Here is a 25,656-nt window from a genome sequence, read left to right as displayed (position 1 = left end):
TCCTATTTTCCTTAACCCCTAACCCTTACCTTTGCCCTAACCTTAACCCCAACCCTAACTCCTAACCTTAAACCTTAACCCTAAACCTTTAAACCCTAACCCTAATTCTAACCCTAATATAATTCTAACACTAACCCTAACGCCGCTAGAAATAGCCTTCTGGTCCCCAAAAGTATAATTAAACATGTTCATATACACACACACACACACACACACACACACACACACACACACACACACACACACACACACACACACACACACACACACACACACACACACACACACACACACAGTGTGTTGAATGTATGCCATGATAAAGGGATCCTTTCATTTTCTGTCTTCAGCGTGGTTGTGTGGGCGACAGTGTGACGCATCGTCTGAGGGGCAGCTCAGACGTCTCAGGGTTGGGCTTCAGCCGGAATAGGGCGCTGACAGACCCTCTCAAAGGGAGTATCTACACAAGTCTATATTTCTTAAAGTGGCCTTGTGATTTTGTTTACGTTTGCCTTCCCTTGTATTTTTCTCTAATAGTCCTTAAAAGAGGCACATTTTGGATTGCATATTGCGTCTTGCATAAGAACAGCCCTTAGCCGTGGTATATTGGCCATATACCACACTCCCTCAGGCATTATTGCTTAAATACACAATGGCATTTTCTAGAGATTTCTGTTGTGGCAACATTATGGAATCTCAGTACATGACTGTAGGCGCTCAGTTTTAAATTGGCCATACTCCAATCTATGGTGCTATCAGGTCTCTAAAGACTCATTTGGTTTGCAAATTCACATTTTACATAACTTCTCGCCTCACAAAATGTTCAGGAATGTGCTGTGGAATGTGTGTGTGTGTTTGTGAATGTGTGTGAGTGTGGGTTGGCTTCAACATAGGAACATGTTGAAATGTGTGTAATGGTTTTCAGTGTTACTTTCAGTGTGAAACAGAGGAACAACAACACACACACACCACCCAAGCCTGATCTGAAGGAGAAAATGGAGACTACATTAACAGTCATCCCATTCAGTACATACCAACAAACAGGAAAAACAAATCCCATGTGTGTCTTCAAACTCATATCCTCTACCATTACCACTCACTCTTTGAACTGAGCATGCTGTGGGCAGTATGAATGTCTGAAATTATTTAATGGATGGTGGTAGGCCTATTTGTACAGATAACCTATAGGAAAAAGATAGGCCTGAACCCCAGGAGAGGATATGCTGATTGTGTATATGTGTGTGCGGGAAGATTAAATTTCTGTCAAATGTGGAACAGTGGCACTTCCTTTCATCAGCCGTTATTACGTTTAATACCTGCACCCCCTCCTCTCCCCTCCTTCCTCACCTCCTTTCCCCCGCCAGGCCTGTCCCATATCCCCCACTCCCTACCCCTCTCTCCCTCCTCCTGCCTTCCTGCCCTGTTGGGAGGAGGAATGCTTCCTGTCATTGGGAGCCTCTTTGAAAGGAAAGGCTGTGATAAACCCAGGCTACTGTCAAGGAGATGGCTCCATAAAAACAGAAACACCAAACACAGAGGAAAGAGGGGGTCACACACAAACACACAAGTGCACACCAATGCATGCACACACACAATCCGGGAGGAATTATCACACCCTTACTAGAATGACACAGCGATGTGGGCTCCCGAGTGGTACAGCGGTCTAAGGCACTGCATCTCAGTGCAAGAGGCGTCACTACAGTCCCTGGATTGAATTCAGGGTGTATTACATCTGGCCCTGATTGGGAGTCCCATATGGCGTTGCACAATTGGCCCAGCGTCGTCTGGATTTGGCCGGTGTCAGCTGTCATTGTAAATAAGAATTTGTTCTTAACTGACTTTCCTAGTTAAATAAATAAAATAGAGCACACACACACACTGACAGATAACGTGGAGTTTAATGCAGCAAGTTCACCTACCAAGGATGAGTTTGTGCAATCATCCCACTCAGAAAGCCCTAATTAATGTCTTACTATTGTATATGTTAACTATAAATACAACTGTGCAGAATCTGATGCAGTGTTTTTAATGTAATATTTACTCCCATATGTTTTTCTCCTAACAGAGACAGGAAGGCAGGGCTTCTCTGTGTGGGTGGTGGGGGGGGTAATAGTAATTACCTGTGGTTAATATCCTCTTGGCTTCATAGTTACATGATGGCGGTTTTCGATAGGCTACCTCTTGTCCAGCACGTGCAATGTCCCGATAGGAAGATTGATGTGTGAGGGATTGCCCCTCTCATTCAGCGGCCTGCAAACAAAGCAGCCTTTCTTCTTTACAACACCTCATCAAGCTACCTTTTTATTTTGCACATTTTTTTGATGAAACAGAGTCAACATTTCCCCTCATCTCCACTACTCTCGAACTAGCCCTACTATCAGCACAGCACTTTCCTGTCAGATGACCAACACCATTCTTCAAACAGCCATGCCTTCCTAAACCCACCTTGACAACCAACAACACTAAGACACACACACACACACACATACACTACCGAATTCCCAAATGTTCCCATTGTTTCCTAACATCCAACCATTGAAGTCAATGTGTTGTGGCCATGGATGGGAAAGACTTATGACACAACAAGGAGTGGAATTAAAGAGTTTGAGACAAGATGGAACAAGATGGAACAAGACTAGGTGGAACAGACTATTCACTTCAATGGGTGACGCAGTGCTGCCTGGCTTCTGCCTCATGCTAACTGGTTCTCAATAGCTTTCCCAAGATAATGCCATTACTTTGAAGATTGTTTGAGCTATATGAAATTGGCAAACAATTTGTCATTACTTTCAGTGGTTCAGTCATCGCAATTACTAAATCACTCATCTGACTGAGCGAGGTTCGAGTATCCAAATAACCTAGCTACGAAACCCACAAGGCATTTCAGCTCACTTGCATCCATGACAACTACTTTGTGTTTGCATTTTAAGAGTGAAATGCTCTATCAGTATATCAACGTATCAGTCTCTCAAAATCAATACATTTTGTGTAGTCGGCTGGTATAGCACATCAGAATAAAATCCAGCTAGTAACTCGAGTGCAATTCAAACATACACTACTACTAGGCTTCACTACTACTACTACACATAGAAATAATCAAGTTCGTGGAGAGTGACGGGGTGTAACATGGAGTCCTTCTCCACTGGCCCTGGCCCAGTGGCACTATGTGAAGGCAAGCCTAAAGGCGTCCCAGGACAATGTGTAGGACCCATAGGAGTGGACGCACCATGGGATGGACAGCCCATATTATTTACTGTGTTCCCTTGCCCACTGAAGTCAGGCTATAAAATGCCATTAACGAATTCCATCACCGGCCTGTGAAATCTGTGCAGGCACACAGAGGGATGGCCGTCTAAGCGCTGGGACAGACACACGCACACGCACACGCACACACACACACACACACACACACACACACACACACACACACACACACACACACACACACACACACACACACACACACACACACACACACACACACACATGCACGTGCACACACACACACACACACACACACACACACACACACACACACACACACACACACACACACACACACACACACACACACACACACACACACACACACACACAGGGTGTATTCTCTCGCATTCTCCCTCTCAACCCACTCAGCTACCATCTACCTCACAAATAGTATTTCCCTCTGTCTCCCTATCCTTGTCTTAGACAGATTCAATCAAACTGGCCCTAGTATGTTTGTGTATTTTTTTACTTTACAAACTGCTGCCTTTGTGCTTACAGGAAATGTATTATGAAAAGTAAAACATACACCTGTGAGGAGTGTAAAAGTATTTGGCATTTTTTATTTGACCATGGAAAAGTGTGTTTATGCTTTACTAAATACTGCAATGTAGGTTTGATTCTCCCTGTCCATTGAAATATGCTCACCTTGCAGTTCATCTTCAACCATATTGTTTCATCCTGAAGCCATAGCACTTTAGTCAAACTATGTTGAACAAAAACATCAATGCAACTTGTAAAGTGTTGGTCCCATGTTTCATAAGCTGAAATAAAATATCCCCAAAATTGTTCGTACACACAAAAAGCTTATTTCTTTTAAATGTTGTGAAAAAATGTGTTTACATCTCTCTTAGTGAGAATTTTTCCTTTATCAAAATAATCCATCCACCTGACAGGTGTGGCATATCAAGAAGCTGATTAAACAGCATGATCATTACACAGGTGCACCTTGTGCTGGGGGACAAGAAAAGGCCACAAAAATGTGCTGTTTTGTCACACAACACAATGCCACAGATGTCACAGTTTTTAGGGAGCATTCTGACTGCAGGAATGTCCACCAGAGCTGTTATCAGAAAATGCAATGTTCATTTCTCTACCATAAACCGCCTCCAACGTCATTTTAGAGAATTTGGCAGTACGTCCAGCCAGCCTCACAACCACAGACCACGTGTATATCGTTGTGTGGGTGAGCGGTTTGCTTTTGTCAACATTGTGAACAGAGTGCCCCATGGTGGCAGTGGGGTTATGGTATAGACAAGCATAAGCTACAGACAACAACGCATTTTATCGATGGCAATTTGAATGCACAGAGATACCGTGACAAGATCCTGAGGCCCATTGTCACGCTGCATGAGATAAATGGTAGCATTTTTTTAAGGTATCTGAGACCAACAGACGCATATTTGTATTCCTAGTCATGTGAAATTCATAGATTAGGGTCTGAAATTATTGACTGATTTTCTAAAATAAACTGTAACTCAATAACATCTTTGAAATTGTTGTATGTTGCATGTTGTAACCCTATTTCACCTGAGCTTCCTAACATACAGTAGCTATGATGTAGCTAAGACATCAAGGGGAGAGAGCGGAGAATCAGAGAGAGTCAGGGGATTAGTGGTATACTCCTAGAGAAGACATGCTGGTGTATTCTCTGCTGAAAGGATGAAACCCCCCGAGTACAGAAGAAGTGATGGAATTATAGGGGGTAAATGTTAATCCCTGATCAAACCCCCTTCACTTCTCTTTCATCCCTCTCTTCTTACTGGCCCGTCACCGCAGGCAGTTTCATCTCTTAATTGAGCCTTTTGTAATTATAATTGAATAATTAAAGGCCTTAATTAAAGGCGAACACATTATGTTTATCGATTCTGACAAGACAAAGACCCGACTGTATGCATGATTCAGTGAGATGAACACACACACACAGCAGCAAAATAATGCTATGTAACAGTGTTGCTTCAGTGTAAGTGTTGTATCCGTCCCGCTCCTCGCCCCAACCTGGGCCGAATCAGGGACCCTCTGAACACATCAACAACTGCCTCCCACAAAGCACCGTAACCCATCGCTGCACAAAAACTGTGGCCCTTGCAGAGCAAGGGAAACAAATGCTTCAAGGTCTCAGAGCGATCGATGTCACCTATTTAAACGCTACTAGCGTGCACCACTACCTAGCAAGCCACCACCTCTTTCTCCGCAGCACCCAGTGATACTGGTCAACAGCATCAATGTAACAACATTGTAACACTTCCGTCCCTCTCCTCATCCCAACCTGGGCTTGAACAAGGGACCCTCTGAACACATCGACAACAGTCACCCTCGAATCATCGTTACCTATCACTCCACAAAAGTCACGGCCCTTGCAGGGCAAGGGAAACAGCTCTTTCAAGGACTCAGAGAGAGTGACGTGACTTACGAGCACGCACCGCTAGCAATCCATTTCACACCATTTACACTTGTTTGGTGTTGCTTTCTTCATTGTACAGTACAGTGCCTACTTTATACTCAGTAGTGTTTAAAATTATCCCTTTCTCTTTATTTTTTAGAGAGCCCACTATTGTGCAACGAGGGACACACAAGCACGCGCACACACACACACGCGCGCGCACACACACACACACACACACACACACACACACACACACACACACACACACACACACACACACACACACACACACACACACACACACACACACACACACACACACACACACACACAGGTCCTGACTTTGGCCTGTCTGTGCTCTCTCTATAACCTCTGACATTTAAACAAAGGGAGGCAGAGAGGTCTTGAACTCTCACATTAAAACAACAAAAAACAGGAAAGATATCCACACACAGACACAGACACACATACACACAGATGCACACAAACCCCTACACACACACCCCAGGGCCCCCTGAATGCCTATCCCAGATTATGAGAATTTAGAGAAGTAACATGATCAAGTTCCACGCTGTGACAGAGACTCTATTCCAATCTACCCCCTGGATGGATCCTCCACACACAGGTTGGCTGTGTTGATACTAGTGCTGATACTTTGTGCTCTCCTGTAGGCCAAACATTCTATTCTGCTGGTGTCATATGAGAAAGACCTACAGCCTTCCGAATATTTACGTTATCAAATTTGAGTTTGGCAAGGTGAGGATGAGTCATAGCTAGCTCATCCATCTGAAAGAGAAACAATGAGGGCTAACCGGTGTGAATATAATGGGGGAATTACACCTCTTCGCCAGTTATTGGGAACAGAGGATTGAAACAGAACACCGGTCTAAAGAAGAACACTCAATGCTCTAGCTCTCTCTCTCTTCTCTCTCCACCGCCAGGTCCATCCACACACAACTCCACACCTATCAAAGGACATTTTTGTAGTCTATATCCTGTGTTCTCATTCTCACTCTTTCTCAAACTCCCTAACAACTGATAGTATTTTGTGAAGAGAACCAACTGCTGTAGACTACAATAAGAGAGAATTAGTTTATAAACAGAACTTAATTCGTTCAAGGTGTTCGTGGAAAAATGGATCTTGTTCTCTTCAACTGAAAAGTGTTGTGATGGCCACTATGCACATTTGCACAAACATAAATGTAATTACTTTGTAATAAGGACACTATAGGACCTAACGTGTTACCAAAGGAATGCCCATAGTTTCGATGTTGAAATATAGGCTAATTGTATAGTAAGTAGTATGTTGTTGTTCTGTCCCTTCAGAAGTTGGCAATTGTATTAAGCAAGTTGAGACCGGCTGTGGCCTTGCTCACCTTGACAGATAATCCGTCTTCATTTAAGGGAAACACTGTGGGGCTGACAGCGCCTGAAACCCCAGTGTCTTCACGATTAAAGAAGATATATAGGTCTTTCACCTGCAAGAACTGAAACTAACCAGCACACAGTGTAGCCTACGGCCATGAATTTGAACTCGCCTTTCTTAAACCAAAACAAAAGGTGCTAAAGGGGTAGAGCCTTGCATCAAAGTCTGTAGGCCAACTGGATAAAATGGATAAATATAACACCTTTAATCATTTTCCCTGTCTTTTCTCGCAGCCTGGTCTCATAGACTAAATGTAACATAGTAAATGTAAATCCGGGGCACTCAAATGAGTAAATAGTGGGGTACGCCATACAGTAAAACATGAGCCTTTCATAATAATTAAAACATAAAGAAAAGTGTAGGCTATTACACCACTTTAAAAAAAATCATTACTGCATATCAGAGGCATAGCCGTGGGAAGTAGGGGTCAGAGGGTGATGCAGCACCCCCTGAAAAATCTGTAACATATTGTACAAATTGCAATTTGGAAAAAAATACAAATTTTTATTTGCAACATATTATATGGAATGGATGATTGATATCCACAAATTAATACATACCATATGAAATGTAACATATCATACTAATTGGAGTGTCCCGGATTTACATTTGCTACAGTATATTACGTCTAGGTTGGAACTTATTATTTTAGCTCAATGACAAGGCCCCCTTATCTTTCATATTCAAAAGAGCATGCCAGAAACTCCATGTGTCCAGAGACAGAGTTTTATCATTTGAAATACAGTGGTGAGGGTAAATAGGCTACATAACAATAACAACTCCAGTTCATTTCTCACACCCATTCTCTTTCACTCCATCTCACTCAAACAGGCATTAAACAGGCTCCCGAGTGGCGCAGCGGTCTAATGCACTGCATCTCAGTGCTAGAGGCGTCACTACAGCCTGGTTCAAATTCAGGCTGTATCACAACCGGCTGTGATTGGGAGTTCCATAGGGCGACACACTATTGCACTGGGTTTAGCTGGTGTAGACTGTCATTGTAAATAAGAATTTGTTCTTAACTGACTTGCTTAGTTAAATGAAAACATTTAAACAATGTTGTGTGTTAGCTAAGGGCAAAGCCTCCAGAAAGAGAGAGGGCCCTGTTGTACTCCAAGGCCTGGGCAAAGCCTCCAGAAAGAGAGGGCCCTGTTGTACTCCAAGGCCTGGGCAAAGCCTCCAGAAAGAGAGAGGGCCCTGTTGTACTTCAAGGCCTGGGCAAAGCCTCCAGAAAGAGAGAGGGCCCTGTTGTACTCCAAGGCCTGGGCAAAGCCTACAGAAAGAGGGAGGGCCCTGTTGTACTCCAAGGCCTGGGCAAAGCCTCCAGAAAGAGAGAGGGCCCTGTTGTACTGCAAAGCCTCCAGAAAGAGAGAGGGCCCTCTTGTACTCCAAGGCCTCGGTAAAGCCTCCAGAAAGAGAGGGCCCTGTTGTACTCCAAACCCTGGGTAAAGCCTCCAGAAAGAGAGTGGGCCCAAGGCTTCAGTTGTTACTGGGTCAAGCCGTACTGTCCTACTTATTCATGCATCTATTCATTTTTCATTAATAGTTTTGCCCTCAAATGAACCTTTAAGTTAGATAATTATGTTTTTATGTTGTTATTCGCATTGCATCAGTTACCCAGATCTCCACTGAAATGTGTTATAGGCTTTCATCATTAGGACTCTTTTCATTTTGACTTTGGTTGTTAGTTTCCTAACACCTCACAAGGTCAAGGGGCCCATATTGTGAGAGAGAGCTAAATCCTTCATCTGAAGTCATTCAGAAAGAAAACAAACATGATGATGAATAAATACACAGTCACACACACACACGCTAAAGTACATAAACAAACAAACTGGAGGGTGAGAATGGGCACAGAGAATCCAATGGAATCTGGCTCTTCCTGTGGAGAGAGCTCTATGATAACAACACCAGCACTCTGATAAGGACACACATACAAACACACACTCTCTCTCTCTCTCTCTCTCACACACACACACACACACACACACACACACACACACACACACACACACACACACACACACACACACACACACACACACACACACACACACACACATACTGAGATAGTCGCTCTTCCGGATGATTACAATAACACCACCAGTCTAATGAGGAGTGTAAAAATCCTGGCTCTGCACAAACACACACAAACACAACATATACACAGTCAAGCTTTTACAGTCTGATGAGTCAAGAGAGGAGACAGAGCAAACACGTCACTTACACTGAACACTGGCCATCCCAGCCCAGGCAAAGGGGTCCAGACCAGGGAAGAAGGGGGTGGCCTTGCCCAACATGCAAGCCCCCTGAGTGGACACGTCAAAGAGCGGCCGGGGGGCAAGAGCCTCCATACAGTCAAACATGCTCCTCGCTCTATCTCCACACACACTATAGTTTGACAAGCAACCACAACAGTCTTTCTTGGCTGTGGTTGTTCAGCTGAGTGTGGTTGTTCAGCTGAGTGTTCAGCAGTGACGTCTCAAAGGAATTTCCACACAGAACAAAACAAGAGCAGCTCAGAGAAGGACTGGCTCTCCAGGCTTGTGGTTGTTGTCGGTTCCACTCTGATAAAGTCCTCGACTGCCCCCCCCTCTCTCTCTCACTCTGTGTGTGTGTGTATGTTGGTCTTAGAGTTGAACAGCTTTCTTTCTTTGGTCCTGGTCTTCTTTTGAGCTTTTCTCTCGAGCTCCAGACTGCTTCCCTCTCTCTCACACTCAGTCGTCAGTCTCTCGAGCCCTCTCTCCCCTCTGAGTGTCTCTCCTTTGCGGCTGTAACTGATCCAAACACCCCCTTCTCCTCAGCTCTCTGGGCCTCTCACACACAGCCAGTGACACTGTGGAGCGAACCAACTGCCTGTTCTCTCTGCAGAGACAGGGGAGAAAGAGAAGGGAGGAGGGAGGGACCTAGAGAGCCAGGGGCGGCCTCTCAGAGTCAGGTTGGTCACAAACTTTCTCTTGCTCCTATTTTCTCTGTCAGCTTTCCCGCCCTCTTTTCTCTTCTCTTCATATTTGACAAATGAAAACAAACACTATGCCTCCCTTTAATTCTTTCTTTCTCTTTCTCTCAGCCCCCCTCCTTTCACTCCTTTCTCAATTGAAAATCATCCCCCCTCCTCAATCAATCCATCAATCAAATGTATTTATAAAGCCCTTTTTACATCAGCAGATGTCACAAAGTGCTTTACAGAAACCCAACCTAATACGCCAAACAGCAAGAAATGCAGATGTAGAAGCACGGTGGCTAGGAAAACTCCCTAGAAAGGCAGGAACCTAGGAAGAAACCTAGAGAGGAACCAGGCTCTGAGGGGTGGCCAGTCCTCTTCTGGCTGTGCCGGGTGGAGATTATAAGAATACGTGGCCATTTAAGGCCAGATTGTTCTTCAAGATGTTCAAACGTTCATAGATGACCAGCAGGGTCAAATAATAATCACAGTGGTTGTAGAGGATGCAACACATCAGTACCTCAGGAGTAAATGTCAACAGCTTTTTCAAAAAATGTTGAGAGGAATGTGAGATTCGATATAAGCCGATATTTTTTTAAAACTTTTTCCAGGCCAAGGTTTGGCTTTTTCAAGAGAGGCTTTATTACTGCCACTTTTAGTGAGTTTGGTACACATCCGGTGGATAGGGAGCCATTTATTATGTTCAACAAAGGAGGGCCAAGCACAGGAAGTAGCTCTTTCAGTAGTTTAGTTGGAATAGGGTCCAGTATGCAGCTTGACGGTTTAGAGGCCATGACTATTTTCATGAATGTGTCAAGAGATTTAAAAAAACGTGAGTGTCTCTATTGATCCCAGGTCCTGGCAGTTCTGTGCAGACTAAGGGCAACTGAGCTTTGGAGAAATAAGCAGATTTAAAGCGGAGTCCGTAATTTGCTTTCTAATGATCATGATCAGTTTGGAGGAGCACCATTTACGGGGTGCGACTGCATCTAGGGTATTATGCAAGGTTAAATTACATTTGATGCGATTGCAAACATAATAAAATGGTGGTCCGATAGTCCAGGATTATGAGGAAAAACATTTTAATCCACAATATTTATTCCATGGGACAAGACTAGATCCAGAGTGTGACTGTGGCAATGAGCAGGTCCGGAGACATGTTGGACAAAACCCATTGAGTCGATGATGACTCCGAAAGCCTTTTGGAGTTGGTCTGTGGACTTTTCCATGTGAATTTAAAAAAATACCAAATATATATTTTTAGATTTTTATTATCTGCCATGACTACAAGTTCTGATAGGAACTCAGGGAACTCAGTGAGGAATGCTGTATAAGGCCCAGGAGGCCTGTAAGCAGGAGCTATAAAAAATGATTGAGTTGGCTACATAGATTTCATGACTTCTTTTTTGTCAATTGAAATTTGCTGTCATAAATGTTAGCAACACCTCCGCCTTTGCGGGATGCGCGGGGGATATGGTCACTACTGTAACCAGGAGGAGAGGCCTCATTTAACACCGTAATTCATCATGCTTGAGCCATGTTTCAGTCAGGCCAATCACATCAAGATTATGATCAGTGATTAGTTCATTGACTATGACTGCCTTGGAAGTGAGGGATCTAACATTTTAAGTAACCCTGTTTTGAGATGTGAGATATCACAATCTCTTTCAATAATGGCAGGAATGGAGGAGGTCTTTATTCCAGTGAGATTGTTAAGGCGAACACCACCATGTTTTGTTTTGCCCAACCCAGGTCGAGGCACAGACACGGTGGCAGAGTCCACTAAGCTGCCTGGCCTGCACCCCATCTCATTGTGGAGCTAGAGGAGTTAGAGCCCTGTCTATTTTCATAGGTAAGATGAGAGCACCCCTCCAGCTAGGATGGAGTCCGTCACTCCTCAACAGGCCAGGCTTGGTCCTGTTTGTGGGTGAGTCCCAGAAAGAGGGCCAATTATCTACAAATTCTATCTTTTGGGAGGGGCAGAAAACAGTTTCCAACCAGCGATTGAGTTGTGAGACTCTGCTGTAGAGCTCATCACTCCCCCTAACTGGGAGGGGGCCAGAGACAATTACTCGATGCCGACACATTCCAGCTGATTTACACATGGAAGCTATGTTGCACTTGGTGACCTCTGACTGTTTCATCCTAACATCGCTAGTGCCGACGTGGATAACAATACAACTAAACTATCTACACTCGCAAGTTTTAGCCTTAGCCAGCACCATCTTCAGATTAGCCTTTACGTCGGTAGCCCTGCCCGCTGGAAAACAGTGTATGATCGCTGAATTATTCTTTTTAAGTCTAATATTGCGGGTAATGGAGTCGCCAATGACTAGGGTTTTCAATTTGTCCGAGCTAATTGTGGGAGGCTTCGGGGGCTCAGACCTGAGAAGGCTCGACCTCTGACTCCGACTCGTTGCTTAATAGGGAGAACCGGTTTCTGTCGGCTGAATGAGTGACACAGGTAGAGCATGCCAACAGCTTTTCTTTCCAGAAGCCTAGAGAAAATAGTCAGATTGCGGGGACTGTATGGGGGAATTTATATTACCATTTGTACTTACTGGTGGCACAGACTCTGGTTCATCCTTTCCTACACTTAAATTGCCCTTGACTAACGATTGCATTTGAAGCTGGGCTTGCAAAACGGCTATCCTCCCCATAAGGCGATAGTTCTGCTGTATATTATGAGTATAGCGACTGCAATTACAGTAGATGGCATAGTGTTAATGTTACTACTTTTCTTTTTTCGGCTGGTGAAGGTCCTGTAGAACAATGTCTAGATAAAGAGTCCGGGGTGAAAAAGTTGAATGAAAAAAGTTGAGCGAGGACAAAAACTAAGATGTTCGTTAATGTATTAAAGGTAAAAACTGAAAAGTTTGGCAGATAGCCAAGTAGTAACAAACAGCACAACAGCACAGAGACTAGTCCGGAAGTTGAGACCCACACAGACTTGAGGCTCCCTGTTCCTCTCTAGGGTTCCAACAATACAAATGAATGTGTCCCAAACACCACTTCATAGTGTTCCAAAGGGAGGGCACATGTACTGAGTCAAAACACAATGTTAAGAGAAGAGTGCCATCTTATTGTAAATTAATGCTGAGACTGAGTGTACCACACTTAGCTTGAATTAAGTGACAAATGGATCATTTCTGATGGTCACTGCATGTAGGGTGAAGGCACCACAGAGACTTCAGATGACATTGCCGTGGGGAGGAAACCACACACACACAGTTCAACCTGATGACCCAGAGAGGGGGTTTAATGAATTACACAGTATTGTGCAACTTTCCCAAGTAAGTGGATTATGCAACAACTGCCCATGATGACCATTGCTTACAGCCTGACTGTCATTTTAAGGTGGCAATCTGATATTTACTCCTAATTTCTATATCATAGGGGCGGCAGGGTTGCCTAGTGGTTAGAGTGTTGGACTAGTAACCAAAAGGTTGCAAGTTCATATCCCTGAGCTGACAAGGTCCAAGTCTGTCATTCTTTCCCTGAATAGGCCGTTATAACCCACTGTTCCTAGGCTGTCATTGAAAATAAGAATTTTTTCTTAACTGACTTGCCTAGTAAAATAAAGATAAAATCAAATCATGCTTTTCCTTTGTTCTCTGGTTGACTATCATAAATGTTCTCATCATCTCATCTCATCTCATCTCATCTCATCTCATCTCATCTCATCTCATCTCATCTCATCTCATCTCATCTCATCTCATCCCATCCCATCTCCCATCTCATCCCATCTCATCTCATCCATCTCATCTCATCTCATCCCATCCCATCTCATCTCATCCCATCTCATCTCATCTCATCTCATCCCCATCTCATCTCATCTCATCCTCATCTCATCTCATCTCATCTCATCTCATCCCATCCCATCCCATCTCATCTCATCCCATCCATCATCCCTCATCCCCCATCTCCCATCCCATCTCATCTCATCTCATCTCATCTCATCTCATCTCATCTCATCTCATCCCATCCCTCTATTTCACACACACACAGTAGTCATTAGCAGACACTCTTATCCAGAGTGACTTACAGGGGCAATTAGGGTTAAGTGCCTTGCTCAAGGGCACATTAACAGATTTTTCATCGTCAGCTCTTGGATTTGAACCAGTGATCGTTCAGTTACTAGACCAACACTCTTAACCGCTAGGCTGCACACACACAGTCTCGTTCTCCCGTACCTCTCTCTTTGTTTTCGCCTCACTCTCTCATTCTACCCTCCTTAATTATGTCCTGCTTTTATTGGAATGAGTCTCAGGTCTCGTTACTGCTGCCCATACTAGTACACACTGTGTCGTTCACTTTTCCTCTCTGATTACCAACTTCAAACACAAAAAAGGTTTTGACCAAACACATCAAAAAGCACAGCAGCAATGTAGACTAAACTGCCACTGACAAAGTTTCAGCCACTGACCCAAGTAGTGGCTGACCCGTGATGTGTTAAAGAGGGGGGAAGTCATTTTAACTGATACAGAAGTTATTTCATAACATGTTAAGAGAGGAGCATGTTCCATAAATCAACACAAGCATGTTGTCAGCTGTGTGTACAGTACGTTCACCTGTCACCTATAATTCTCCCTCCCTGCCTCTCTCCTGCTCTACCTCCCCCTCTTCCCCTCTCTCTCCCCTCCCCTTCTCTCTCTGTCTTTCTCTCTCTCTCCTGTGGGTTTGTGTTTTCACCTCTCGGACTCTCTCTTTCCACTTCATCTGGCTTGTGTTGTTTTATAATTACATTTATTCAAATCAATTCAGTTGGTTTGCCCAGCCCTGGGGTTATTGGCTACTTCAGCCCCATTAAAACCACACTTTCCCCCGCAAGCCAACTTAACTCTGGTGCTGTGACTTTGGATACTTCATACGCTCTCTATATGGTCAACTCCACCCCCATCCCTTCTCCCTTCCCTCGTTCAAGAGAGATGAACTCTTGAAGAAACCCCCAGTGGGGAACTAACTCCCCCCTCCAGACTTCTCCTGCCGTTCTCCTCCCTCCCTCCCTGGTTTCTGTTGTTTCCCTGGCTCACTTTTCGTCCGATCTCTTTGTTTTTACATTTCTTTTTTCATTATCCGATTAGATTTAGCCTTAGTGTATTATCACAGGTTTACTGTCAATATCCTCACCACTCGGTTTATGTACTGTTGCATTTTTCTCTCTATTATTCTTACTCCCCTACTCCTCTCTTTTTCTCTACTGTCCCTCATTTATCTCACTATGGAACAATAGTAAAACTTCCAAGGAAAAAGTCCTTATTTACGTGATGCTACGGCCTCTTTTTGCCTTTTCAGCTTTGCTTGGTTCATGTAAGCTTTCCCCTCTATGTCCCCCTCAAAACCTTTCCCTCTCCCAGTCGTAACATTTTTACCTGTCTTTCAACACGCAGGACACACACACACACACACACACACACACACACACACACACACACACACACACACACACACACACACACACACACACACACACACACACACTGAAGGGAGCGTAGCTGCAGAATCTCAGCCTGGTCTGTTCTCTCCACACCTTGAGACAATTACAGCCCCCTACCCCCTCAATAATCCCTCCCCTACAGCCCCCAAGCCCAGGACTGAGGAAAAAGAGACAAAAACTAAAGAGGGAATGCAGACAGGAAAAGGGTGGCCCATTCCCGCTCAGTTTCTTTCCTTCTGTTTCTTTCTCTCTTTTTCTCTCTCTCCAACAATTTTTTGAACACACACACACACCCCACACACACACACACACCCACACACACACACACACACACACACACACACACACACACACACACACACACACACACACACACACACACACACACACACACACACACACACACAAACACACATAGTGCACACATTCACATTCCAGCTCTTCACAGTATCTGGTTTCTCAGCTATTCATCCTGTTGTCATTTCTGACACAAACACACACAGGCCAGAACAATGGTCTTTCTCAGTCTCTCATAACAGCAGCACTAACAGCCTGGACACAAGTCACTATGTGTTCATCAATAAGGCTGCAGTCACAATTATGGTCGCAATTACGGGACTATAGAACTATTGTCTGCATTTTGTGTGGCATTTGCTTGTGTTGGAATGCATAGCCTTCAGTTCCTTTGAGAGCAGGCTGGCAGTGGTGTGTGTGTGTTTGGACATGCTGAAACTGAGCGCACGTGATGACAAAGACACATAACACCACACAAGCCCTCCCTTACACACACACACCCAAGTCGAGGCCCGACACTGAAACATTTCTGAGGACAATGTGTGACTAGCTCAAAATGGGTGTATATTGTGTTGTGAGAATAGAACAGGCCTAAAGCATTTGCTCATCAGTTCAAGCCTGTGTATCAGACTGTGGATCGTTCTAAAGTTCGAAAACTTATAGTAATCTTGACATTGGAGCAAGAAATAACAGTCAGAGGATGATGGACAAAGCCAGGAAGAGCTTTGGATCAGGAAGAGATCAGCAAAAGCGTGCATTAGTGCAAATTAGAGAGCTTATGCCCCACCCTCATCTTCAGACTGCAACCACTCACTGAACTCCATTGGACCACCTCGCTCTCAAGACCAGACCAATTTTCATTGGTTGAGGTTTGTGTCAATCTCTTGTCAAGGGATCCTTTATCTGCATCTGTCATCATGCAGATTTGCCGACGCTCCCCGTGAGGCCCCTCTGTACATTTGTTTTGATTTTGTGCCTGACTCAAGTTTCTCTTCTAAGCAACTACATTTAAAAACTAATACAAATAACAATCAGTATTTTCTTCAGAGAGAATGGACTCATTCTCTGATTTCGGTGTATTTCCTCCTGTTATTTTGAAGTAGCCTGTGTTCTGTAGTTGTCTCTTGCCATGGCGCCAAGAGTAAGCTTAGGCAGAAAGATCTGTAAATATTGTACATTGTACTTTTGTTTGAACTTTTTTTTTGGCACCAAAGTTTTGTTGTTGTTGATTAAACACTTTTATTAAGGGTTTAGTGACCAGCTGGTGGTTTCATAGTAACAGCGTCACCAGTCGAATTCTAATCGAGCTGGCACCAGTTGTGAAACTGGACTGTGTTGGCCTGGGATTCCCTTGTCCAAGCTTTAATTTGAGAATTCCATTCTAGCCAACCTTAATTTGGCCTTAATTTTAAGTGCTAGTGGAAGCGGGGCTTAAAAGCTCCAGAAAAGACCACCACACCTCGACAGTCTGGAACAGTCTCCTACAAGGCGAGCCTCTACCATTCCCTCACACTGCAGTCCACATCCTTCCAGGAACCGGGATAGGTGGAACGAAAAGCTGGTGATGTGAATGCATCATTCAAATACCATTAGCTGGTTCCTGGAGCAAATCTAACTAGCTAGCTTGTTAGCTAGCCAAGCCAAATAAACTGACTTGCCATCATTATGCCTGCAACTCCGTGGTTTGCCACCAGATATTTCAGATCAACTAATTTACCAAAACCCCCCAAAAAAGTTTCTTGAAAAATGTAACTAAAAACAAATATGTATAATGTTTACAGAGCTCTCTGCCTATGCGAACTCATGGCGTCATGGCAACCATGGAACCATGTTTCACTTGGCTACCAGTTCCTGATCATTGGAGGAGTCATCTGCAGCGTGAGAGAAATGATTGAGGAAAGAGGAATACAGCAGTACTGAGTCAGAGGGCTTGTAGTGAGGACGACGGGCTACTATTCTGAACTCTGCTACACAGGGTGGAAGAGGAGAAGTCCATCGGCTGTAAGACTCCAGCTGGATCCCAGACTTTCCCTCTACAAGATCATCAGTAGACTCCATCACCATCATCTACCCTCCTCCAGTGTTGTAGACTACCACTCAGCCTCAAGACCACATATTGACGATTTGACACAATTACTACCATGGTCTTGAATTGGACTCACATTTTTCTGGTCTCGGTTTCGACTTGGTCTTGGACCCCTCGCCTCTCTCCCAGTCTTGGTCTTGACTTGGACTCAATTTGCTCTGGTCTTTGTCTTCAATCGGTCTCACTTTAGGTGGTCTCAAACGCAACATTTTCAACCAGAATTTAATCAACTGACTTAGATTATGCAATTATCTTTCTCCATAGACACAGTCCATCCTTCTCTTGAGCACTCTCACACACACAAACACACACACACACACACACACACACACACACACACACACACACACACACACACACACACACACACACACACACACACACACACACACACACACACACACACACAAAACACACACACACACACACACGCACGCACGCACGCACGCACGCACGCACGCACGCACGCACACACACACACACACACACACACACACACACACACACACACACACACACACACACACACAACACACACACACACGCACACACACACACACACACACACACACACACACACACACACACACACACACACACACACACACACACACACACACACACACACACACACACACACACACACACACACACACACACACACACACACACACACACACACACACACACACACACACACACACACACACACACAAAACAGGCCTCTGCTGGTTGAAGGCTGGGACCAGACCCAAAATTCCAAATCCGATTTTATATTTAAAAAACAAATTAGACACGATGTGTTGTTTGTCCTGGGTCCCTTTCAGTACTAAAGTAACCTTTATTTTTGGGCCATCCTAGTGGTTTCTTTCCATCAAAATGTGGCATTCATTTGAAACGTTTCGTCTTCCATCTCATCGCTGACCGCTTCCGACCAGACCGCCTATAAGAGGCAAAATTCCTCCAAGATCAGCAAGCTTATATGACAGCAGAACTTGTGTGTGTGTCTGTGTGTGTGTCTGTATATGTGTGTGTGTCGGTGTCTGTGTATGTGTGTGTATGTGTATTTGTGTGTGTGTGTGTTGGTATTTATGTAATTGTACCCTTCCACATCCACAAGTGGGAGCAGAGAGTGCTGTAGGTCTATGCGATATTTGGTCAAACAACCATGTTATTGATAATAATTGCTCTTCTCTGTGAGAAACATAGCGTTTTGCGATTTTAGGCTCATAAAAGTGATAATTTCTTAACCTTTACACAAACAACATATTTCAGATAACATATGTTTTCACTCTTGAATGCCATATTATTGAAGGGCTTAGTAATGCAATATAGTTTTATTGAGTTCTCTTGAGGATGCATCAAATCTGCATTTAGCTCAATTTCTCGACGGGACAGTAGTGGAGAGGGTAGTAAGTTTTAAGTTCCTCTGCGTACACATCACGGACAAACTGAATTGGTCCACCCACACAGACAGCGTGGTGAAGAAGGCGCAGCAGCGCCTCTTCAACCTCAGGAGGCTGAAGAAATTCGGCTTGTCACCAAAAGCACTTTTACAGATACACAATCGAGAGCACCTTGTCGGGCTGTATCACCGCCTGGTACGGCAACTGCTCTGGCCACAACCGTAAGGCTCTCCAGAGGGTAGTGAGGTCTGCACAATGCATCACCGGGGGCAAACTACCTGCCCTCCAGGACACCTAGACCACCCGATGTCACAGGAAGGCCATAAAGATCACCAAGGACAACAACCACCCGAGCCACTGCCTGTTCACCCCGCTATCATCCAGAAGGCGAGGTCAGTACAAAGCAGGAACCGAGAGACTGAAAAACAGCTTCTATCTCAAGGCCATCATACTGTTAAACAGCCACTACTAACATTGAGTGGCTGCTGCCAACATACTGACTCAACTCCAGCCACTTTAACAATGGAAAAATTGATGTAAAAAATGTAGCACTAGCCATTTTAAACAATGGCACTTAATATAATGTTTACATACCCTACATTACTCATCTCATATGTATATACTGTACTCGATACCATCTACTGCATCTTGTCTATGCCGTTCTGTACCATCACTCATTCATATATTTTCATGTACATATTCTTCATCCCTTTACACTTGTGTGTATAAGGTAGTTGTTGTGAAATTTTTAGGTTAGATTACTCGTTGGTTATTACTGCATTGTCGGAACTAGAAGCACATCATTTCGCTACACTCACATTAACATCTGCTAACCATGTGTATGTGACAAATAAAATTTGATTTGATTTTGACATTTGAAGTACAGTATAGTAGACCTACAGGTGCACTGCATATGAGCTGTTTGGAAAGGACTATGCTGGTTGTAAAACTTAACAGGCTTTTCAGTTGTGAACTAAATGATTCTATCAGATTGTCAGACCAGATAAAGTTGTGGGTTCGGATTCAAGTCTGTTTAAGTCACATACCATTAATCCATATTCAAGACAAAGAGATACTGTGCAAAAACTGGTTGAATCAATGTTGTTCCATGTCATTTAAACACCAAAACTCTATAATGACGTGGAAAACGGATTGGATTTGCAAAAAGTCATCAATGTAAGGTCATTTCAGATTTTTTTCCACCCAACGTTTAACCTAAATCCATTGACATGGTGTTGATTTCACGTTGAATTCACATTAGTTGACAACAACCAAATGATAATCAAAATTAGATGTTGAACTGACGTCTGTGCCCAGTGGGATTTCTTAGAAAAAAAAAAAGCGAGACAAGATGGGAAAACATTCTGTAGTTGAACAAAGTTTCAAAGGAAAGACAACATATATAAGTTAGAATAGTCCAAAATGTTCAAGGTAATGACAATTTAGAAGAAAATCTGGCTCAGCAAAAATAAGTCCTATTCATAGCTTCCAAGTGGACACTAAACTAAAATATGCATATTTTCTGAGGATGCATAGCACAAATACCAAACGTCTTAATGCCGTATTCTGACTGAATGCTAAACCAACACCCCAATATTTGGCTGTTTAGGCCAGTGGTTCTCAAACCTCTCCTCGGGAACCCCCAGAAGATTAACAATTTTGTTGGAGACCTGAACTAGTTCACCTGATTCATGTTGATTAGTTGACATGTTGAATCAGGTGAGGTACCTCTAGAATAGATCAAATACATGGAACTTCTGGGGTTCCCAAGGGGAGGTTTGAGAAACACTGGTTTAGGCAGCCAGGGCTAACTTGACCCCACTATCAAACCAAAATATCCAGCCAAGCATGTTTGAGTCCTGTCAGGGACAATTGTAGCATTTTAGCTAACTTTTCCCTAAACCCTTATTCCAAATTCAACCTAATTCACCTCACCTGCTACGTAAATTCACCTAACCTTCGTCATTTTAGTTCCCCTAACATTTGTCATTAATTCCCCCAACCGCAAATGTAAATTCTCCCTGTAATTCTCCTTTGTTGTTACAGCGCAACAACCACGATTGGTTAAGTAATTCAATGGTATGGGGGTTTTAAGGTTAGTGGTAAGATGCAGTGTTAATTTTGTCAACAATAACTATGACGAAAAATATTTGTCAACAACCTATTTTTCCCGACTAAAACTATGACAATATCGAGATGAGAGAATTTCTTTTACAAATTCATTGTTGACCTCTGCCTACCCTGACCCTGAGCATGCCTGCCATCGGGTAGCATTGCCCTTCCTCTGGTTTACTGACCCCTGCCTGCCTTAACCTGTCTATTGCCTGCCCCGTTGGAATATTAACCTCTTGGGTAGGGGGCAGTATTTTGACATCCGGATGAAAAGCGTGCCCAAAGTAAACTGCCTGTTACTCAGGCCCAGAAGCTAGGATATGCATATAATTGGTAGATTTGGATAGAAAACACTCTAAAGTTTCTAAAACTGTTAAAATGTTTGTGAGTACAACAGAACTGATTTGGCAGGCGAAACCCTGAGGACAAACCATCCAGGGGAAAAACAAAAAAAAATCAATAGATTTTCATATTGCAAATGTAGTCAAGACCCAAGGGTCAAATTTTGAAAATGTAAAAATTATTTCAAAACTTATCACCCCTTAAAAAAGTACTTTCTTGGCCGTTTTTTTGAAATTCTTTAGATTTTTTGTTGTTGTCAATTACACATGTATATGAACTGTATGAACATACTTTTGTCATAATTTATTCTCATAATTTTTTAAATTGTCCATAAGGCATATGTTTTGCAATATGATTTCATAGGAAGTCAAAAGTCCAAGTCAAAATTCAGTAAACCATTGCCAAATAGCCCAGCAGACAAAGTCAGAAATAGAGATAAAATGAATCACTTACCTTTGATGATCTTCACATGTTTGCACTAAGAAGACATTCATTTATTCAATAAATGTTCCTTTTGTTCGATAAAGTCTCTCTTTATATCCGAAAACCTCCATTTTGTTACCGCGTTATCTTCAGTAATCCACAGGCTCAAACGCAGTCACTGGGCCTGAGTAGAAGGCAGTTTCATTTGGGCATGCTTTTCATCAAAAATTCCAAATGCTACCCTAGAGAAGTTAACTCTGAAATCTTAAGGTTAGCCATTAACTCCAAATGGTTAAGGTAAGGGTTAAGTTTTGGGATAGGCTTAAAACAAACATCTCAAAAACAACTTTCTATCACTGGATTCGACCTTGCAGTCAGAGGCAGATGCTTACCCCATCCACCATCCCTGTCCACAACACCATAACAAAACTGAAACCCACTTGAAGGTAACAGCATTCACTGTTGCTCCTAGTGGCTGGTATCCATGTCATTTCCTGACATCCTCAGACATGGATGGATGTCGAATACTGACTTGTATTCCAGGTGACCTGGCTGGTGTGTGTGTGTGTATATGTGTGTGTGTGTGGACACAAGGTTAGCTGTACAAGACTCTGAGTGTGTGTGTGTGTGTGTATGTGTGTGTGTGTGTGTGCATTTGTGTGTGTGTGTGTGTGTGTGTGTGTGTGTGTGTGTGTGTGTGTACATTTCAATGTGAGCTTGAGAGTGTCTATGTGTAAGTATTCCTGTATGATGTGCATGCGTTTGTTTGAGTTGTAGCCCTAATTGGCAGTGGGTAGTGGTATGTGCATCTAATTGAGCGAAGGGGTACATAAAAACATTGATTTAGGTTGTTTTTACATAATTGGTTGAAGCTATTACATTATTCATAAAAAGCGTTGTTATTCACAGGTTAATGTAATAACCACTGGTTAATTACATTTAGTGGAAAAAGTTATTACCTTTACCATTCAACATTTAATACATTTACCGGCAAGTTATTACATTTACTAGGTTTATTACATATATCAATGAAAAGTTATTACAAATAAAAAAGTTATTACATTTAGCCTACAGGTGTTATTACATTTTTTTTTTGTTACTGACCTTGTAAAGTGATCTTAATCTTGATCTTAATAAATCCTGTTGCGACTCTAGGGGTAGTATTTTCATTTTTGGGAAAAAAACGTTCCCGTTTTAAATGGGATATTTTGTCAGGACAAGATGCTAGAATATGCATATAATTGACAGCTTTGGATAGAAAACACTCTAACGTTTCCAAAACTGTAAAGATATTGTCTGTGAGTATAACAGAACTGATGTTGCAGACGAAAGCCTGAGAAAAATCCAATCCGGAAGTGCCCCAGGTTTTGAAAGCGCTGCGTTCCAATGAGTCCCTATTCAGCTGTGAATGTGCCATCAACGAGCTTACGCTTTCTACGTATTCCCCAAGGTGTCTACAACATTGTGATGTAGTTTTACGCATTTCTTTTGAAGAATAGCCGTAGGCGGCCATATTGCGTAAGTGGTTACATGGTGGCTCCGAGAGAGATTCTCCCGTAAAATACAGAGCCATTACTCCAATCGGTCCTAGTGAAAAACGAATTGTCCCGACGGATATATTATCGAATATATATTAGAAAAACACCTTGAGGATTGATTCTAAACAACGTTTACCATGTTTCTGTCGATATTATGGAGCTAATTTGGAATATTTTTTGCCGTTTTCGTGACTGCAATTTCCGGTCGATTTCTCAGCCAAACGTGAAGAACAAACGGAGCTATTTCGCCTACAAAAATAATATTTTGGGAAAAAATTAACTTGGCTATCTACCTGGGAGTCTCGTGAGTGAAAACATCCAAAGTTCATCAAATGTAAACGATTTAATTTGATTGCTTTTCTGATTTGTGACAAGGTTGCCTGCTGCTAGCAAGGCATAATGCTATGCTAGGCTATCGATAAACTTACACAAATGCTTGTCTAGCTTTGGCTGTAAAGCATATTTTGAAAATCTGAGATGACAGGGTGATTAACAAAAGGCTAAGCTGTGTCTCAATATATTTCATTTGTGATTTTCATGAATAGGAATATTTTCTAGGGATATTTATGTCCGTTGCGTTATGCTAAATAGTGTCAGGCGATGATTACGCTTCCGGATCCGGGATGGGGAGTCACAAGAAGTGATCTTAATATCATACTAAATGGAGTGTCACAGATTTTCATACAGAATAATAGAAATTGCCCTGAGACCACATTAAAATATCTGACTACAGTCTTTGTATTTTTCTAGGGCTATAAATTCAAAAACTATTTTACCAACATAACCCTTACTGAAAAAAATAAGCAGCCAGGACCTCCTCTTGACTCTAGAGCTGTGTACACATGACACCAACCCAGGGCTCTGGAGCAGTGGAGTGTGACCACAGCTAGGTTTATTGTCTCTTATGGCGACTGAGTGGACTGTATTTTTCTCTCCCTCTCGCTCTCTATCATTCCCTCCTCCTCTATTTCACTCTTTCTCAATTTCTCTGTACCTCTCTCGCTCTCTCTCTCTGTCTCCCTATCTCTTCTCTGCCTTTCCCTATCCCCCCCCTGCTCTCTCTTTTCTCTCTGTGAGGGGTAGAGCCAAGATGTTATCAGGTATTAAATTGTGCTAATAGACTCCCTACCGTTTGGACTGAAGACTCCAGATAATGGCAGAGATCAACAGATAACAGCCACTGTGACCAGATTAGTTGATCATTTCCCTGGTAGCTCACACAAAAGCACACACAAACGTACACACAAAAGCACATACACTATATGCTGAGAGCTCTGTCTGAATGACACTGTTCTCAACAGGTATTTCTTAACATGATACCAGCATAGCAGATATGGGAGACTGCACCAACTTGTCTGTCTATACGTGTGTGTGTGTGTGTGTGTACCCCTGTCATTCAGTGTCTGTGTGTGTGTGCATCTGTTACTGTGCTCATCTATCAGTGTGTGCATCTGTCAGTGGGTGCTTGCATGCATGTGTGTGTGTGCACGTCTATTAGTGTCTGTGTGTGTGAGTGTGCGTTCTCCAGACAGGATGTGTTGTCAGATTCCACCCCGGCCCTGGCTCAGCCAGAGGGATTAGTGGGGAGTCTTCTCTACTGCGCGCTACATCTTCCTCAAATCCCTAGAGGATTAACTGAGTATAGGGAGGGAGGGAGGGAGGGAGGGAGGGAGGGAGGGAGGGAGGGAGGGAGGGAGGGAGGGGAGGGAGGGAGGGAGGGAGGGAGGGAGGGAGGGAGGGAGGGAGGGAGGGAGGGAGGGGTGATTGACATGCAAAAGCCTGGCAAGGAGTACAGACAAGATTGGACATGGAGGAGAGGGAGAGCAGAGTGGGAACCAGGATTTTTTGTTTTACAGTTTTATCACCACTACACTGAAGTGGAGGGTTGGCTACTGTATTACTGCTGTCACACAGGATTGATGATATTTAGCCTGTAAAAAAAAGGGCAATATTTAGATGACCCCCTTACAAACAGGCCCATTTTTGCCACATTCTTACCTG

At 43.3% G+C, this 25,656-nt stretch overlaps 1 protein-coding gene across 2 annotated transcripts in view; it reads right to left on the bottom strand.

Moving 5' to 3' along the window:
• Positions 1-25,656, bottom strand: part of LOC112254678 (retinoic acid receptor gamma-A) — a 65,182-nt gene that overhangs the window by 12,952 nt on the left and 26,574 nt on the right. Inside the window, exon 1 of one of the 2 annotated variants that reach the window (XM_042324509.1) lies at positions 9,301-10,129. The exons of the other annotated variant lie outside the window; for it this stretch is intronic. Coding sequence (XP_042180443.1) covers positions 9,301-9,439 — 139 coding nt within the window. The 5' untranslated portion in view covers positions 9,440-10,129. Of the gene's footprint in view, positions 1-9,300; positions 10,130-25,656 lie in introns of those variants that run through there. 2 annotated transcript variants of the gene reach the window in all.

The sequence above is a fragment of the Oncorhynchus tshawytscha genome, linkage group LG07 (genome assembly GCF_018296145.1).
Source record: "Oncorhynchus tshawytscha isolate Ot180627B linkage group LG07, Otsh_v2.0, whole genome shotgun sequence".
Classification (NCBI taxonomy): Eukaryota; Metazoa; Chordata; class Actinopteri; order Salmoniformes; family Salmonidae; genus Oncorhynchus; species Oncorhynchus tshawytscha.
This window is presented reverse-complemented; position numbering and strand designations above follow the sequence as displayed.